Source organism: Rhineura floridana, chromosome 22 (assembly GCF_030035675.1).
Source record: "Rhineura floridana isolate rRhiFlo1 chromosome 22, rRhiFlo1.hap2, whole genome shotgun sequence".
In the NCBI taxonomy this organism is placed as follows: domain Eukaryota; kingdom Metazoa; phylum Chordata; class Lepidosauria; order Squamata; family Rhineuridae; genus Rhineura; species Rhineura floridana.
Window position 1 is genome coordinate 2686176 of NC_084501.1, and position 19842 is coordinate 2706017.

Here is a 19842-nt window from a genome sequence, read left to right on the forward strand (position 1 = left end):
AATCAAATTGAATTTCTCCTCCATCCCCACAGAAGAGCACATAATGCTTGGCTGGAGAGACCAGTGTTGCCTGACTCCTTCAGAGGCAGCCTCATATTTGACCACAGTCATGCTGCTTTCTCTCCCAGGTTATTTTCCTTGGGGTTTGCATGGCGGTTTCTTTTTAAAGCTGTCACATACTCCCTTCTGACCTTTTCCCCCTCTTGCATGATATCCCACTGTTCTTCCATTGAGGAACCCAAGGCCGCATCCGTGTGGTTCTTGGGCAGTCACGCATCTAGGCACTGGCCCAGCCCAGCCCTCCTGAGCTTCAGCATCTCACGGGACTGCAGAGCTGCTGCAGTGCCAGCTAGCGCAAGCATAGGGACAAAATTAAGCAGCTGCCACAATTCCAGCTACCTTCCCTCTCTTAGAAGAAGAGAGAGAAACCCTTTTTAAAAATTATTTATTTATTTATTAGATTTATTAGTCGCCCATCTGGCTGGTTGTCCAGCCACTCTGGGCAACGTACAGAATAAGAACATACAAATACATTAAAACATTAAAATCACAAGCAGTAGTAATAAAACCTACCCCCCCAAAAAAGCCTGCCTGAAGAGCCAGGTCTTCAAGGCCCAGCAGAAGCTCATCATAGTGGGGGCATGGCGGAGATCGTTTGGGAAGGAATTCTGCAGAGTGGGGGCCACAATTGAAAAAGCCCTCTCCCTAGTCCTCACCAGTCTAGCTGCTTTAACTGGTGGGATAGAGAGGAGGCCTTTTGAGGCTGATCTTGTTGCGCGGCATCCCTGATGAGGCTGGAGGCGCTCTTTCAGATAGACTGGGCCGAGACCGTGTAGGGTTTTAAAGGTCAAAACCAACACCTTGAGTTGGTGAAGAAGGTAGGGTGGTAGCAGGGATGGGGAGGACTTCAGTTCAATTTGCATTTAAAGCTGACTTTACCTAATACACACTTTTTGAAAGAATGTACAAAACAAAACGCAGCCATTCTTCGAAATTTGCACTTTTCTGAATTTTGTCATGCAGTTCTCCAACCAAGGAATGTGTACAACAATGCATATACTAGGGTAAAGCCTGCATATAATGCATATATTAGTGAAAATAACATACAGAAATGAATGTTTGAACCCCAATTTATATGTATGAATCTGCTGGATCTGTTTTATTTACTTTTATGTTTTTATACTGTTTTATTGATTTTAGGCTATATTTTTGTTTGAATGAATCTTTTATATTGCACATAGTGTATGCCACTTAGGGATTTTTACAATATTAAGCAATTTAGATATTCTTTTAAATCAGTACAGGAATACCTCACATTAATGTACTCAATGGGACCAGAGCGACTACGTAAACCGAAAATGTCCTTAAAGTGGAGCACTACTTTAAAAAATTTTTTACCTCTCCTTCATGTGGAGCCCCAAAGCCCCGCGCTAAAGCCTCTGCTGCTGCACTGCTGCGCCTCTCAGCTGATCACGATCGCGCCTCCCAGCTGATTTGCGGTGGCGCGATCGCGTCTGTTTCCACCCCCATGCACCGTTAAGTGTCCGTAAGTGTGAAGCAAGCGTACGTAAGCAGGGGCATGGTGGAGTATGGAGTATGTCTGTAAAAGCGAGTGTACGTTAAGTGAAAGTCCGTATAGCGGGGTATTCCTGTAAATTGTGTTAGGAAAATTGCTTTGCAAAAATATGCCTATTAGACAAAATTGCATAAAATGTGTATTTTAAGAGAAATTTGCACAAAAACGCTGATGAATTTTCCTAAGGACTTTTTTTTTGAAATGCAAACGGATATTGGAAATGTGGGGACACGAACTTGTGCCTGGAATAATTAGAGGTGGAATTTGACCGATCCAGCCAGCCCTAGATGGGAGAGCTTTCTGACTGGCTCCCTGAGATACAGGCAGGGTTGTAAAAGGGATGGGTTAAAGAAGGGGCAGGCTTTGAAAATGAGACCAAATATTATTTGTTACGCTGCTTAGAAAATATAACTTGAGGCGGGACTTTAATTTTGTCCAGAGCCAAACAGACGTGCTTGCCCCTGAAATTTTAGAAATTTGGATGTGGGGCTTTTTTTAAATTATGGTTTTGTTAAGAAGCACCAACTATTCTGTGTTAGTACTGTCTTAAAAACCTCTCTCTTTTTTTCTTTACTTGGGCCTTCCCCAGGCAAATTGTTATTTTGAGTTTGCAGCCAGTACAATCTACATGAAGGATTTTTATTAAATCTTTGTATATTTTGTTTCATGTTTGATTTTACCTTGTTTTTTGATACTCTTGTTCACTGCTTAGATATTCTATATAAAGCAGTTTATAAATTCTTAAAACAGATACATATACGCTTACTCAAACGGCCTCGTGATGCAGAGCACTTAGCCTATGCAGAAGACACAAAAGACAGAGATTGCGGGGGGGTGGGGGGAGGTCAGAGGGTTGTCCCATAAAACCCCAGGATTCCCAAGCACACATCTCTCTCTCCCCTCCCCCTTCCCACATATTTGGCAAGGTCCCTGTTCTTCCCCATGCCAATTAAGGATTCCCATTTTCATTATGGTGCTTGTTTTGACATGCCATTGTCTGGCTTCTTTGGGGGCTGTGCCTTGCCTTGATTTTTGTAACGGGTGGTCTCCCTACTTGGCCACTCACACGTTTTCTGGTCTTCCTTATGAAAGGGATGCATGGCAAGTTTCACTGAAGTTTCAAGAACGTAGCAAAGTCCATCAGCGTCTTTCAGCTTTAATTTAAGGGACCTTACTTCAGCAATACGTTTGCCCAGGACATACTCTGGTGGTGATGGAATTGCTGCTTGTTGTTGTTAATATTGATATTATTCACTACCAACAGTAGTACTTCTATTATTACGTTATTTCAACCTTTTGAGACAGGCTGTTTTGATTAAACAGATTCCAGGGCCATACAATATAGAGAATAAATTAGTTAACCTAAAACAGTACAATAAAAAACTAACACCAGCATCCATAATAAAAGACAGCAGATAAAAATTACAAAGCAGAGGGAGGGATTATACAAATTTAAATGCTGACTAAATAAAAATATCTTAATGTGGTGTGGTGATTACAAAGTAGGCACCAGGCTTTCCTCTTTATGGAGGGCATTTCGGACCTGGCCCTGCAAGGGGACCTGTGGGAGGGGTCCTCTCTGCTGGGAAAGGGTCTGGAGCAGTAAAATCTTTCCCACAGCCTGAGCGACTGCCGTCCTCTCTCTTTTTCTGCTAACAGCTTGTGGAGCTTAAGCAAACAGAGATGCTTCTATGCTGCCTCCCCCCAGCTGGGAATAGGAGCAGCCACCCTCTGAGGTCACCGAGGGCCGCCAAGGGAGTTGGCCCCTCCCTATTTCCTGGCCTAGAAACAATAACAACAAAAAGGGGTATTGTTTGGCTTGAGTACAAGTGTGTGTGTGTATGCTTGTCTTTCTACCTTCCTCCTTTCTCACTCTTTCCTTCCTTCTTTCTATGCCTTCAGCTTCAGCACTGGGAGCTGCGGGCGGCTGGACGCCACCACAGTGGAGGCCAAGGATCAGGTGCACCTGCAGAGGGAGGGGACCCCCCTGGGGCGGACCCTCAGCTTCTTAAAAAAGATGACTGGGAAGTCAAAGGTAGGGCTTTTTCAGCAGGGGGATGTTTGTGTGTGACATTACGCTGTGTCCTTTGGCTAGACCTCCTTCATCCATCGCGTTGATTCCACATAAGCATCATTTTGTACAGTACCTCCGAATCTCCCTGATTCAACAGTGTAATGCCTACAGTGATGAAAATGAATTCCTTTCATCGGTGCAGTTTCCAAAAATTAACAAAGTCCTCAGTCCTCACAGTTCTTTCTCCAGCTCATTTCCTCTTTGTCCTGCTAACAGATAAGCATAGTAGCCCCCTTACCCTTCTGTAGCAGTTCATCAAGCCTCAGTAATTTACTTCTCACCCAATGCGTTGGGGGCCAGACTAGATGTTTCATCCAAGAATTCCCATTTTGTTCTGAAGTGACAGGTGTGTGTCTTGGGTCAGGACCACGGAGCCACAGTAGGGGGAGGGGGTTTGACCGTTTCCCGGCATTTTCCTCATGCAAATATCCCCTCCCCCCTCCTTCCAAAGTTCACATTTGTTCTACAGGAGCAAAGCAAATAGCCAGTTTGGGTCCATTAATACTCTGCAACAATTGGGGCTGCAGATTTGAAAATCCCAGTGAAAATCCTGTATTACCAGCCCAATAACTTATGTATGTATGTATGTGTTTTATTTTCCATATTTCTGTCTCCCTTTTGGGCTTCCAAAGTGGCCCCTTAAATTTACTTTAGTATATTAATCCAAATGTGTTCATGCTTATGGATTCTTATTGCAATGAATATGTTATCATCTTTCTCCCTTATTCTGGGCATTTTATGTTGGATTCTGCAACTTTGCTTCTGTGCTAGTACTGTAATTTAAAATGGATGCTGATTATTTTTTTTCAGTACTAGGGATTATCAGTGCAATCCTGACCCCTGGTCTGTGCCACTGGAAGGGGTTAGGGCTGTTTTCACACTGCACTTTATTCCATTATTCTGACAATTTCTTACTGGTAATTCTTGCATTTTATTTTCTCTTTCACGTGATGTAAAAGTTGGCTCTGGAAATCTAGTGGAAGTTTAGTGCTCATTACCGTGATAAATTATTCCAGAAATAATCCATTTGCAAGCTTGGGAACTTGGGAAATCATGGGAATTTTGCACTAGCTGCAGCCACTCACATGACAGGCATCCAGGCATGCAATACATTCCCGCTCTTTAGAAGTGTGTCACATTTTTTTTTTGACTTGTGAAAATTGTATTGGTATTCCAGTTTAGGTGCAAGTGGCACTCCCTCCTTTTCCCAAACACACTGTTGTGTGCAAACAGCCCTCCAAAATAATGTCAGATCTTAAAGGGAGAGGGGTTGCATGGCTGGTATTTCAGCATACACCAGCAGAAATGAGGGGGAAAGCCTGCGCTAACGTGCACAGTGAATTATGAGGGAACGACAGTGCGTGTGTGTGTAATAGGCAAGGAATGAAAACAATACATTGTTCATTACAGCAGCGTGAAAGACATTTGCGCAAAATTGTGGTATATCCGCCAAAAGAAACCACGTTTCCTTAATGCAACAGGTGCTGTAGCATGAAAGGAATTTCAGAAATCATAACAGAAGCTCTACCATTTTAATCTGCTCAACTGACTCAATAAGCCCCATGTGTGAAATCAGCCTACCTGCCAGCCTCTGCTGAATGCAGCAGGTCAGGAGGGTAGCACTGGCATTTCTCCCAGTAGGGGTCATCTGTGGGAAAAATACTGAAATGGGGCATTTCAGGGCAGAGAGCTGGTGGCTTCAGATCCCTTGATGCCAATGAAGAAAAAGAAAGAGAAGCCCAACATGTTCGCCCTTGGCTGGCGCAAGCAGCAGGGCTTAGGCTTGCCTGACGTTTAGTAAAGAGAACTTACAGCATATGCCTGCACAACGCCTTACCTGACCGCAGTCCCCAGGAATCTCTGTGGAAGTTGAGAAACTGCACTCCGTACCTGCTCAGAGGAACTCCTTTCTTTACTGTCTTGTGTTCCCAAGGGTTGGGCTCTGAGACAATGGGAGTCCCTGTTCACCACATGTAAGCCATGTATGTGTCCTGGTTGCATGCAATGATTGTGTCTGCTTTGAAAGGAGCTGGTTGGGCCGTGTACCCAGCTGCAGCCGATGCCCATCTACCCTGTGCCATGCTGTCAGCCTTGCTTGGTGATGCACCTTCCCCACCTCCGCTTTACAGCTGCTGCCAGATTGTGCCTTCAGGCCCCAGGTGAGACGTTGCCTTGGTGTTATATGTCATTGCTTTGTTTTGGCACTCCCAAGGAATGCCTTGTAAGTTGATTATATTTGGGAGATCCTCATTTTACAACTTTTCCTTCTGCGCTGTAAAAAGCATTAGAGGAGCACAGCCGCTGAACCTGTGGCTTTTGATAAGGCTTGAGGTCTGCCAAGAGAAAAGAGTGGCTCCTGTTGTAACTATTTTTCATCTCTCCAGAGGCACAGCCTACACAAATGAGAACCGGTCTTTCCCTTTGTGGCCCCAAATTGGCTAAAAACTGAGTGGGGACGGAGTGATAAAACAGTTCAGGAGATGGTGCTGTTTCCTTATATTATAAAAGAGCTGAGTCTACCATTATGCCGAGTTCTGTAGTGGGTTTTTCACATGCAAAATGTTTTACGGTCTGGATTGGGTTCTCTACTCATCCACCACAGCTGCCCTGTAAGTTCACATCACTGAGGGGCAAAGGACACATTATATGCAGCAGTGTATATCTTCTCTCCTGAAAGGAAATGGACTGCCTTCAAGTCGATCCCGACTTATGGTGACCGTATGAAGAGGGTTTTCATGGTAAGCGGTATTCAGAGGGGGATTACCATTGCCTTCCTCTGAGGCTGAGAGGCAGTGACTGGCCCAAGGTCACCCAGGGAGCTTCATGGCTGTGTGGGGATTTGAACCCTGGCTGTAGTCCAGCACTCTTAACAACTACGCCACACGCCTGTTTTTAAAAAAGAATCTGGCAGCAGCATCTAAGGCTGTGAACACACTAGGCGCCAGATCAAAGCGTTTCCATTAGCCACACTTGGGGACGGGGACGGGTTGATCTGCTGATCAGTTGCGAAATCTCTTTGAAGCTGAATTTTAAAAAGCTGCACTCTAGCTGCTGCCTCCTGGTTTTACAGTAAAAAGGGGCAGGGTTTGGCCAGCGTTGTGTGCCCCCGTTTTCAGAAGAGAGAGGTGGAGATGTGCTGGAACCGGCAGAAGAGGGAGGGTGTTTCTACCCTGAGACTGAAAGTTTTAGGGAAGAAATATGGGAAGCTGCCTTATACCGCATCAGACTATTTCTCTGTCCAGACCAGTATTGTCTGTTCTGACTGGCAGAAGAAGGTCTTTCTTGCCACTTGCTCACCTTGAGACACCAGGGACTGCACACAAAGCAAGTGCTCTGACACTGAGCCGTGACCCCCCTGTGTGCCTGTGCACGTGTGTGCATATGAGCGCGCGCGCGCGAGAGAGAGAGAGTGCCACTTAATCCTTTCTCTTCTGGCTGTTTTTGTAATCAAAATTGCCCCCTCTCCCAGATGTTTTCCCCTCCATGGAAGGAAAGATATACAGGAACACTTCTCCGCAAATTGAAAAGCAACTGGAGGGCGTTTGAGTGCAGCAGTGTCTGACAGAGAAATGCAATATTTGAAGGCTATTTTTTTAAAGAAGTTTTTTTTTAAATGTCAGAGAAAAGATTCACAAGGCTGCATATAACATTTGATGTTGCCTCTTTAGATTTAGCAACTGATGCTGAGGGAGCGTGACTTGCCCAGGGCCACTCAGGGGGCGCACTGGCTTAACCTCAGAGCTCTGATATCCAAGCTGCACCCCGTAGCACTAAATCCTACTGGCTGACGATCCAGCAACTAGAGGGGTTGATTGAAGCCAAGAGTCAGGATTCTCCAGATTTACAAGTATCATATGATAAATAAAAATAAGAAAATATTACAAATATGTTCATAAAAATCCATCTATTAGAATCGACACAAGCCTTCCTCGGGTGCTTCCAGCCTGTCACATGCTGTCAAATTCTGATTGTGCAATTAAAGGGGATTTTTGTGCACTTGCTGGACTTTTTGCAATAAAAAAATGGTATGGGGAAATGCACTGGAATAACAATTATTTGATGTGATGTCATATAACCTCCCTGCAAACCAATCAGAATGAATGCTCAATTTATAGCCATCCTTCCCGCAAACTGTGCAAACAAATCAGGGTGGATGTTCAATAAACAGGTAATCTGGAAGTGGCCCTAAACATCTGAAAACAAACCGGCTTTTAATAATGGCCATTTCCACAAAGATTCCAAATGACAATCCATGGGTTGTGCTGCAGCCAGCATGGCATCCTCTGAGGAATGCAGAGACTGACGTGGCCTGTAGTAAGGGAGGCTGTCTGCTAGCTATCCTGGTCCCAAAGCTGTTGAGGGCTTTTTATGTCAATACTCAGTGCCAGTTGCCTAAGCACAGGTGTAATATGTGCATGGTCAGATGTACCACTCAGTACTCTGGCTGCAGCATTCTGCACAACATTCTAAACCAGGTGCAAGGGCAGGCCCACATAGACATTTATTCCACTTTAAATACTCATGGCTTTCCCCAAAGAATCCTGGGAAATGTGGTTTGTCAAGAGGACTGCAAGTCGTTAGGAGGCTCCTATTCTCAGAGAGCTACAAATTCCCTGAGTGGCTTAATAATCTCTTTTTCTAGGTGACTCTGGGAATTGTAGCTCTGTGAGGGGTACAAGGATCTCCTAACAATTCTCAGCACCCTTTACAAACTACAGTTCCCAGCGTACTTTGGGGGAAGTCATGACTATTTAATGTGGAATCATAGTGGAATAAATGTACAGTGTGAACTCAGGCTAGATGTGAGATCATCTGTCCAGGAATGAGGGCAGCTGTAGTACAAACCAAAGTTGATCATGAACACTGTGCCACCGAGGTCACCTGAGCTGGGCCTCTGTTGATGGGTCTAGGTATACTCGTGTACCTGCTCTGTTGAAGAAAGTGCAACCCTGTCCAGAACAGGTCCATTTCCTTGTCCTGGGAACTGGCAATCCATAGGGTCTCTGTCTTGCCAGGGTTCAGGCTGTTTATTAGCTGTCATCCAGCCCATTGCTGCATCCAACCACAGTGAAAACCTTCCCAAGGATGTGTTGGAGTGGGGGGACACTCATTTTCATGTCCCGGGCTGTTCACGGCATATGTCATACCGACAGCAGATCTACTACAGATGACTTTCCATGCTTGGGACTAGAGTTTCATATGTGAGCCAGGGATGCTGTTGTGTAGTGTTTTTGGGGAGGTATTGGAAAGGCTTTTTGACAAATCAATGGATCTTGCCTTCGTCAGGGTTGGGGAGACAGCTCCCTACCATTCCTCCAAAGCCCCCTAAGCTCAGTGCCTGCCTCTGCCCCCCCCGCTAATCAGCTGCCCTATATTAATAATGGAGGAAGCTGAAGTAAGATTGAACTGCCAGTCCAGTCAGAGTCTGTATGTGGAATGAGGGAAGGGCACCATCTTCTTCTTCTTTGCCCTCCGGCAGCAAAATTTCTGGGGCCGTGTCTGGCTTTCATGGAAATGACCTACAAGTGAGTCAAACCACAGCTCAGCTGAGTGCAGTCGCAGAACACCCAAAGAAGGAGCAAAGCAAACGGAGTCTCCTCTTCAAGGTCCCACTTCTTTGCTTGTTCCCACCAAGTTGTGGTTTGGCTTAGGGTTATGTGTGAGCAAGACTACTGAGTAACTACACCCCCCCCAATGTCTGGGATCAGGGAGATGGGAGTCCCAGAGCACCAGGTGTGCCTTGCTGTCAACACCGTCAGCCCCACAGCTTCTCCTTTTTGCGTGTTGGGAGCTGCCTTGAGAGGGAGTCCTGGGAGCAGCCGTTTCAGAGGCTGGCCTGCCCTGCAACTCCAAAGCCCCCCGCCCTGCCCCCAGCCTCGTGCTCAGCTTTTCTCGGTTCCTCAAACTCCTGTATCTCCTGCACCAGCTGCTGGGGTGGTGAGGTCAGAGGAAGTGGTGGCCTTTTCCTGCCTCATGCCAGGCCGAGTTTGCTTACCCAGGGAGCACTGACGCTACCCTGGCCTTTAGCCATGGCCTCTTTGGTTTGGAAGAGTGGCTGCTTTCTGCCACCGTTTCCTTGGGAGCAAAGCCAAAGTTGGGCTTTTCTTTCACATTTAGGATCCTTGGGACCCAGAGCACAAGGAGGAGTAGGGGGCAGATGGCAGAGTGGGATGTGGGCAGATCTAAGAACGTAAGGGGAAAGGGGACCAAATGTTCCACCTTCCTGTTTCCCAGCCAGATGCCTCTGGGATGCCCACAAGCAGGGCAGGAAGGCTCGGGACCACGATATCTGTCGGAACGCCTCTCCCGATATGCACCGGCCCGTACACTACGGTCTACTACGAAGGCCCTCCTCCGGGTTCCGACTCATAGGGAAGCCCGGAGAGTGGTGACAAGATCTAGGGCCTTCTCAGTGGTGGCCCCCGAACTATGGAATGGTCTTCCCGAGGAGGTGCGCCTGGCGCCGACACTATCATCTTTTCGGCGCCAGGTTAAAACCTTTCTCTTCTCTGAGGCATTTTAATTCCTGTTAATTGTAAATTATTATATTTTGATTTTAGACTGTACAGTTTTGTGTACAGTTTTGTGTTATTTTTATTGTATTTTTAATGTTCACCGCCCAGAGAGCTGTTGCTAGTCGGGCGGTATATAAGCTTAATTAAATAAATAAAATAAATAAAAGGCAGCAGGCCTCCCCTGTTGCATGTCTCCTGCAGCTGGTATTAACTGGTAGACTGCCTCTGAATGTGGAAGCTCTATTTAGCTATCACGGCTAATATAACTGTAACGGATAATAATCTAACCTAGGGGGCAGCTCCCAGTGAGAAGTTTCTCCAGCGCAAGCCCCACTGCAATGAAAAGAAGCTGGGCAAGATGTGTGCTGTTAGAATCATTGATTCATAGAACTGGAAGGACCTTGGAGATCATCTTGCACAGCCACCTGCTCAATGCAGGATCCGCAGTGCAGGATGCCACTACAGCATCCCTGGCAGATGGCTGTCCAGATTCTGCTTGAATACCTAGAAGGAGAGCCCGCTGCCTCCCAAGGCAAGTCTGCCCCACTCTTGGCCAGCTCTTAACCTCAGGACGCTGCTTCTGCTATGCAGCGGAAATCTGCTTCCTTGCCATTATCCCAGCCTACTCTGTCTTCTGTGTGACAGTTGTTCAGATATTGTTTGAAGACTGCAATTATGTCTCCCCTTCTCCAACTCCTGCAACTGTTCCACAGAGGACTTTGTTTCCAGGCTCCTCACCACCCTGCTCGCCCTCCTCTGGAAATGCTCCAGTTGGTCAATGCTCTTCTGAAAACGTGATGCCCAGAAGTGGGTGCAGGACTCCAGATGCAGCCTGAGCAGCTTCCTTTCATTTTGATAGGGCTTGCGCAAGGAGGATTCCCCCTGGACTGTGTCCCATGTCAATTAGGGTGTGCTGGGCGGGGTGGGGGCCCCATTTCGATTTCCCCCTTTGGCACTGAAATGTCTTGGCTCTGAAGGGATGATGAGCCAAGTTGCCCTCATATTTTTTTTCTGGACAGCCCGCACAAAACTCCTGTCATCACCGAGACTCGCTCTCTGTCACGCTCCTTCCCTCTCTGTATGACAGCCTTCGCCAGTGTTTTGGACTACAGTTTCCACCAGCCCCAACCGGCACAGCTGGTGGCCTTAGAGAAAGCCAGTCTAGACAGGTTGCTGTCTCTGCTGAATGCTCCCTCCGCCTTTTAGCAAGGGAGGAAAGAGAAGGAAAAACCTCAAGAGGCCCATGTTGCTACCTCCTCATATAAAAAAACAACCCCCAGAATGATGAATAACTTTTAACATCCGGGCTGTGATATCACAGTTACCCAGCTACAAGCTGCACTTTGAAAACAAAACTTTGAGACAGGCCGGCCATTTCAGGCTTCTTTGATGATGACATCCTTCCTCCCTGAGGCTCAGGGCAATTTCTTTTTTCTCGAAATACACAAGATGGAAGTCTGCCTCGGAATTGGCAGCTTCGGGCCAGGATTATTATCTTTGTGGATGCTGAAGTAGCTTAGCCCAGGAGTCCAGATCTGATTGCCATCTTGTGCTCTTCTCTCATCTCCTCCCCCACCCACCTCTGTAAGGAAGGGGGGGATTTAGATTAGCAGCCAGCTGTTTGGCATGGTTAAATCCTGCCTGGTGATCTTTGATGTGTAAACGGTCACCAGTTGGCTGGGCTTCTAAATTTGGAGGGGTGCGGGGAGAGAGAGAGAGAGAGAAATCATGCATGCACAGTTAAGAACTTAAATTTAAATGAGTAGCTTGGCTCAGTCCCACTCAGTTCAATAGGGAAGAGCTGTGAGTCGCTGGCAGAGCACCTGCCTTCCGTGCAGAAGGGCCCAGGTTCAATCCCCAGCATCTCCAGGTAGGGCGGGGACAGATGCTTGCCTGAAGTCTGGAGAGCTGCTGCCGTCCGTCTGGATAGCACTGACCCAGATGAGGCAGTTTCCTGTGTTGGTTCAAGGGCCAGCTGATTTCTGACTTGGGCCCCTCGCTTGTACAAGGGTTTGAACTGGCTGCTGCCAGTAGCCTGCAAACCGCTCCCCTGCTTTCAGCAGTTGCCCTTGGGCCAACCCTGGTATGACTTGGCTTTTTAAAACCCTGATGTCTAAATGGCAGAGAGAGCTTTTTTTCTGGTAGCACCTGTCTGCTGAATTCCCCCCAGCCCAGCCCCAGTCTGTTTGTCCAGCACTGACTATGCTATTACCTTATTATGCTTTAACTTAGGTTCCTGTATTGAGCAGGCGGCTGCACTCGATGGCCTTGCAGGCAGCTTCCATCTGTACCATTCTACGATTCAGCGATCTTTCTTAGGACCAATGGTCTCATTGTGTAACCGGCTTTTAGAGGCATTTGCTTTGAATTTGTCTGCCTTTCATTCGGTTGTGTTTGGCTTTCTACCTAGTCACCAGTGTGATAGTTTTAAATGATTATTGTAAGGTTGAAACCAGAGATTTAAATGAAAGAATAATAAATAAATAACTTAAATAATAAATAAGGTGGACAGTTTTTAAAGTGCCTCCCCCTGCTCCCCTCCCCCTGCTCCCCTCCCCCTGCTCCCCTCCCCCTGCTCCCCTCCCCCTCCCCCTGCTCCCCTCCCCCTCCCCCTGCTCCCCTCCCCCTCCCCCTGCTCCCCTCCCCCTGCTCCCCTCCCCCTCCCCCCTGCTCCCCCTCCCCCTGCTCCCCTCCCCCTGCTCCCCCTCCCCCTGCTCCCCCTCCCCCTGCTCCCCCTCCCCCTGCTCCCCCTCCCCCTGCTCCCCCTCCCCCTGCTCCCCTCCCCCTCCCCCCTGCTCCCCTCCCCCCTGCTCCCCTCCCCCTCCCCCCTGCTCCCCCTCCCCCTGCTCCCCTCCCCCTCCCCCTGCTCCCCTCCCCCTGCTTCCCTCCCCCCTGCTCCCCTCCCCCTCCCCCTGCTCCCCTCCCCCTGCTCCCCTCCCCCTGCTCCCCTCCCCCTGCTCCCCTCCCCCTCCCCCCTGCTCCCCTCCCCCTGCTCCCCTCTCCCTCCCCCCTGCTCTCCCTCCCCCCTGCTCCCCTCCCCCTCCCCCTGCTCCCCTCCCCCTGCTCCCCTCCCCCTCCCCCTGCTTCCCTCCCCCTGCTTCCCTCCCCCTGCTCCCCTCCCCCTCCCCCTGCTCCCCTCCCCCTGCTCCCCTCCCCCTCCCCCTGCTTCCCTCCCCCTGCTTCCCTCCCCCTGCTCCCCTCCCCCCTGCTCCCTCCCCCTCCCCCCTGCTCCCCTCCCCCTGCTCCCCTCCCCTGCTCCCCTCCCCCTGCTCCCCTCCCCCCTGCTCCCCTCCCCCTCCCCCTGCTCCCCTCCCCCTCCCCCCTGCTCCCCTCCCCCTGCTCCCCTCCCCCTCCCCCTGCTCCCCTCCCCCTGCTCCCCTCCCCCTCCCCCTGCTCCCCTCCCCCTGCTCCCCTCCCTCCTGTGGCTTCTCACCCCATGCATGGTTGGTAGTCTCAGCTGAGGTCGCTTCTGGTATCAGTTAATTGTGGAGAAAAGTGGCAGCATGTGTGTGTGTCAGGGAAATGGACTCTGGGGAAATAAGTTTAGCACTCCCTTCTCACACACCCCTTTTTCTCTAAAAATTGCGGATCTCACCCTACCACTGTTGATGAGATTCTGCTGGACCTGCCTTAAAACAGACTTACAGTGCAGTTGTGTGTATTGAACTGACCTGCTGTGACATCACAGAATGGTCAGTAACATAGACAGTCCTATGTGACGATCATGGAGGTATGGATGGGATTGCCTTGGATATCATAATGTTTTGGGTTTGGTCTGCCTTGACTCAAATTTAGCTCAAACCAGCAATTTGATCAATCTGGCACTCAACAGGACTTTGATACTTGGTTATGTGAGTGAGCTTCCTTTTGCTTAACTGTCCAGGGTATAAGAATGTGTCCATTTTGTGCCCTTTGTTGTATCAAAAAAGAAGGTGTTAATTCCATACTCCTTTCCTTTCCCGCACACAATTCCTTTCAGGAAATCTGGAGCTGTTATAAAATTGTCATTCGGAAAGGATTTCTTTCCCTGTCTCCAACTTGAAAGTGATCTCCAGCTGATTTGCATCCAGCTGTTCCCCACCAGTCTGTGCTTTGTGTAAGGATTGCATCAGGCCCTTTTGCCTGTCTTAAAGCAGCCCGAATAAACAGATTTGGAGTTCAAAAGTGGTGTGTTTGTACAGATGGTTCCTGTCCTTCTGGCTCAGTGCCTTTATTGCTAAAACAGGACGGGGAAACCTGAACTGAGGCCTTCTTCACGATGTTTAAATCAGGGAGGCTCCTGTGAGGTTCTCTGAGGAGGGCTGGCCTAAGACAGTGTGCTTCCTGAGAGGAAGGACCGGATGATACCTCCCCCTACTCCATGTACAGAAGCTGGGCAGACTGGCAGTTGAGTTGTGATGGGGCAGTGGACTAGCCAAGAGATTGCAACACATGCTGTGTGGCACACAGCTCTGTCCATGGCCCAGCCCTCACAATCTGCCACCTGAGGTGGCTCTGCCTAATGGTGGGGCTGGTCCTGTCTTGACTACTTTTCATCTGCCATATTCAGCTGCTGCTAAGCTGAAGCGTTTCCAGTGGCAACCTGTGGTAAAACCTACCACATGCCTTTGCCTTTCATTGGACCGTCTTACCTACCTGCAACATGTCCAGCACCACATACAGCCTGTCAAGTGATCTGTTCTGGTATTTTTATGCCTAGTTTTATTTCGTCTCCTATTACTTTTAAAAGGCATGATTAAGCGCAGCGTTACTCTGGCATAGGCTTGTCTTGGCTCCTGTTTTAATATAGTGGTGCTGGTTATATTTTTAGTGTGTCTGATCCAAGGTGTGCCTTGGGCAAGCATCACTCCAGCTGTCTCCATCTGCAGACCTCAGTTGTCTTTGACTGGTGCCACTGTTTAAGTGAACCCAGTTGAGCCGCTCACAGGTTTCAGATGTTTCATGTCTTTGGAGTCAAAAGATGGAGTGATGCGCAGCTGACTATCCGGCCTTTGCCGGCCTGATGTGTATCCAGTCAGTGTTTGTCATAGAGTAGATCCATTGAAATGAATGGACATGACTAACTTAGGGTTCATTGATTTCAGTGGATCTACTCTTGAGTAGAACTTAGTTGGGGCAACCCGCAGGTTTTTCCACTTAAAAAATGGAAAAGCTGAGCTTTATTCAACACTGATTGTAGCTCAGGCAGTAGGATTGTTTGACCACTTGATCGGTCGTTTCAAATGCATGGACTGAATAAGAGAGCCGAATATTTTATGTGTGCACATTTTGTCAGTTTTTGCTGTAATTCAGTTGATTCTATGCTGCCTTGTGAGATAGTATAGAAGGTCCCCAAATAAATAAAATGCTGCATTGCAAACCTCTAAAGACTCCAATAAAGGTAGCCTTCCCAGGCTTCCCCACACTCTTGCCCCGATGCAGCAGGGGGAGGCTGAGAGTGAAGGGATGGGAAATGCCAGATCTGAGGGGGCAGTGTCTGGAGAGGAATGGGGTGAGACTAGGCTGTGCCCAACGGCTCAGGGGGTGGAAGAGTTTCTTGGACCTAATCACAAAAGCTCTTATGCCAGCAAGAATAGCCTGTCCCCTCGTTTTTCTTCTCTCATCCCAAGGTCTTACTCCTTTCTTTGAAGACCCAGAGGAAATGGCTAAAACCTCAAAACTTTAGGATTGCCTAAACTGGCAATCCTACATATGGGTTTCAGTCCTTGAGGGGGGGGAAATGTAAATGTACTGCCTTCAAGTCGATTCCGACTTATAGCGACCCTATGAAGAGGGTTTTCATGAGGCTGAGAGGCAGTGACTGGCCCAAGGTCACCCAGCGAGCTTCATGGCTGTGTGGGGATTTGAACCCTGGTCTCCCAGGTCGTAGTCCAACACCTTAACCACGACACCACACCGCAAAACTAACACACTAACCAACTTCTGTTGGTCTGGGGAACATTTTAATGTCTTGCACAAGCCTCACTGTGGATTATGGGTGTAGTTATCAATCCCAACATTATCTCAGCGATCCTGTAATTTTGACTTTAGTGGTGGCAGAACGTCATATGAATTAAAGCCACACTGTGCATCATGAGGTGGTAGAATTGTAGCTGTACCACTTCAGAATGAGTTGAAGTGTGTGTGCATGTTCTTATTTTTGAATACTCCCCCATGTAAAAATCTCTTTGCATGTAGAAAACCGGAAGGGAGGATTTAAGTAGAAAAGACAATAATGCTGGGAAAAACAGAAGGGAGTAGAAAAAGAGGAAGGCCAAACAAGAGATGGATTGATTCCATAAAGGAAGCCACAGACCTGAACGTACAAGATCTGAGCAGGGGGGTTCACGACAGATGCTCTTGGAGGTCGCTGACTCAGAGGGTCGCCATAAGTCGTAACCGACTTGAAGTCGCACAACAACAACAAAAAAACAAAGAGAAAATTGGAGGGGGGTTAATGGATGAAAATGGCAATCATTATCATCTAGACAGCTGCTAAGAATGCATCAGCTTAGAGGACAGCCGTGGTAATAACCATGCTAATGACAGCCATGACCCACCACAAAAAATCAGTGTCAGTCTGAAAAGACAGTGGACTGTTGGACTGAGTCGAAATCCCGCACCAAGTCCAATTTAGCCAATATTCTCCCCCATCCTTAAGGTTCAGCCCGTTTCACTGGTGGCAGTCCATACAGCAGGCATACAGAGAGGCAGTCTTGATCCAGGAGTTAGGCGCGATCACAGACTTTTGGGCACCATTAAGAGCACCATAGCAGGAGACGGGTATATTGTCCCAAGTGGGCATAATTCAGGGAGATGTTCTCTTGCATACATTTCTGTAGGGCTTGGGCAGAAGAACCTTTGGATTGCACCCCTTGTGGATTACTGCAGAGAGGGGCGCCATTTGTATTTTCTTCCCCAGACACTAAAATGTCTTGGGCCAGCCCGGCTGAATTAATATCCCCAGGCAGAGGGACTGAAGAGCATATTTTCCATTTAAGACGGTTCTGACCGTCCCTCCCTCTTCCCTGCCCCTGCCGAGTTTCTCAATGGCTCACATGACTGTCTTGTGGATGTAGCCATTTTATTCTTTATTATTAGCAAGTTAAATTCTCCGACCTGGTTGGAGCAGAGTTATACTTGTGACTTATTAAAAACAAATAATTCCACAGTGTTCCTGTTTTAGAACGCAAGGCTGTTCCTGCAAGCAGGAGCTGTGATGACAAGAATAGGGGAAGTGGCATTTTTGGAAGGAGAAAAGTTCTGAAATGTTGTTTAGCCAGTTCACAGCTGGATTCAAGTGCTTTGTAAGACCCAAAAAGCTTAATGGAGGAAATGGCACGTCAAGGAAGGCCCGGCTGATCACTTCTCTCTGACTTGTGGGGTGGTGGGATGCTGCTTTTTTTTTGGTTGTACACCTTTCCCTCCACCTTCAGTTTGAAGTGGTACAGTTCAGGAAAATGTTTTCCCACTTGATTCTACTGAAAGTATAAATTGTCCCTGAGATGGCTTTAGGCAAGATGGATCCTCCACGCCATCTTCTTGCATTCACCGGCTTCTGATTTCTTCCTGAGCCCAATCCAGAGTTCTGGTTTTGACCCTTATAAAGCTCTACATGGATTGGGAGTGGCAGGGAGGGACCACCTGTCATAGTGTCTTCTGTGTGTATCATATGAGCTGTTGAAAGCTTCAGGAGGGGCAAGTGCACTTGCGCTCAGGTCTTGCTTGTAGGCTTCCCACCATGGGCATCTGGTTGATGACTGAGAGCAGGATGCTGGACTAGATCAGCCCCCTTTGGCCTGATCTAGCAGGCTCTTCTTGTGTTCTTATGTGAGTAGGTGAAACACCACCAACAGCTCTGACCATTAGGCAGTACTGCCACCATCTACTCATAAGATGTTAGACTGACAGGCATGCGGGAGAGAGCCTTTTCAGCTGTGGCCCCCAAGCTTTGGAATGCCCTACTCCCAAGAAGCCCGCTCTGCTCCCTCCCTGATGGTTTTCCGGAGACTTCTGAAAACCATCTTGTTCCAGAGAGCCTTTGGGAGGGACTGAAAGTAGAGCCTGAACTGATTCTAGCCTTATATTTTTTTACCTCTTTAGTCCCTTCAACACCACTCCCTTATTGATTGATTGATTGATTGATTGATTGCACTTGTATACCGCCCCATAGCCGAAGCTCTCTGGGCGGTTTACAGCAATCAAAAACGTGTGTGTGTTTATACTGTATTTTATGTATTTTAATTTATTTTAATGTTTTTGTGATCTTTATTGTGTACAATAATATGCATGTGTTCAATTTTATTGTAAGGCGCCCTGAGCGCCCTATTATAGGGTAGAAGGAGGGCAGAAATATTTTAAATAATAATAAGCCTCTAAGCTAGGAGTCACAGCTGGAGGCAAGAATCAGCCATCCCGCCTGAGTCTCTGTTTGCATAAACCTTGGAGTGTGTAGCTAGAGTGCCTGGCTCATTGGAGATAAAACTGCAGTGATCTATAACAACCAGCCAAACGATAAACAGTTTATTTTTAACAAAGTAATGATTAAGGAAGGGGGAGAGAGATAAGCAGAGCATAACATAAAATAAAACATAAACCTAGCATCCAGCTAGCCTAACGCTTCTGAGCAAGCTCCAAGGTTCATTCTACATGCCTGTGGTGGATACATGGATCTTCCAGTGAAGATCTCCCCATGAACGCAAAAAAGAGTTAAAAACTGCCTCACCTATATCTTGGGTGGGAAAGGTTAAAGGCAAGGTTAAAGGAAAGGTTAAAGGCAAAAAAGAGTTAAAAACTGCCTCACCTATATCTTGGGATGAGGGAAGCCGAATCCATGGGGGAGGACCTGGGACAGCATGAGGCAGGCCGTGTGTGCAGGAAACCTTCCTGGATGAAACCTTCATTGCTGGGGGCAATGATTGCTGCGCCCAGTGAGGGGAAGAGGTGTAAGTTGGAAGGAGCAGCTCCTGGGTTCTCGTTTCAAGCAGCCCTCCTCCCCATACATGACAGGGTTCCACTTCAATTAAATCCATTGTGTACTGAGAGAGAGAGAGAGGCATGAGGCCGGCCTGTCCCATCTTTGAGCAGTGGAGTCTTTGGTCAAAGGAAAATTGTGATTGAACATGAACAGGCAGGGCTTTGGGTGGACGGCTGCAACATCGCCTCCTCTCATATCCACCTGACCATCACTTAAAGTCATACCCAGTGGCCTTTTCCAAGTGCTCCCTCAATCTGAAGTTTGGAAGGTGAGCCAAAAAGAGCCGGCCTTTTCAGTGGTGGTCCCCCCGCTTTGGAACGCTCTCCCTGCAGAAGGTCATCTGGCCCGCACATTGTTGTCCTTTCAGCACCAAGCTAAAGCTTTTCTGTTCTCCCAAGCCTTTTAAGGACTTCTTGTTTTTTTCCTTGTGTTATGGTTGGCGATTTTAGCCCCTGTATTTGCTCGTTGTTCTTAAGCTCCTATGATTGGTAATTGTATTTTATTGCATTGGCTTCTTGTATTTGGGTTTTATGCTGGGTTGGATTTTTAAGGTTAATGGTTGAACTTTTATTTTATATGATGCCTAGTAGTGGGGGAATGAGCAGTCTCATTGAATCCCAGCTTAGTTCCACTAGAGCTCAGAATCACAGGTCTGCCCCCTTCTGTTTTGGGTAGCATTTGTTAAAAAGGCATGAAAAGTCTGCATTTAAATTTTATGCGT

At 47.8% G+C, this 19842-nt stretch overlaps 1 protein-coding gene across 3 annotated transcripts in view; it reads left to right on the forward strand.

The window, feature by feature from the left end:
* ARHGEF2 (Rho/Rac guanine nucleotide exchange factor 2) overlaps positions 1-19842 on the forward strand; it is a 152766-nt gene that overhangs the window by 22433 nt on the left and 110491 nt on the right. Inside the window, exon 5 of one of the 3 annotated variants that reach the window (XM_061606837.1) lies at positions 3479-3611. The exons of 1 other annotated variant lie outside the window; for it this stretch is intronic. In XM_061606837.1, the coding sequence (XP_061462821.1) occupies positions 3479-3611 (133 nt within the window). One more of the 3 variants, XM_061606841.1, reaches the window with a different exon arrangement.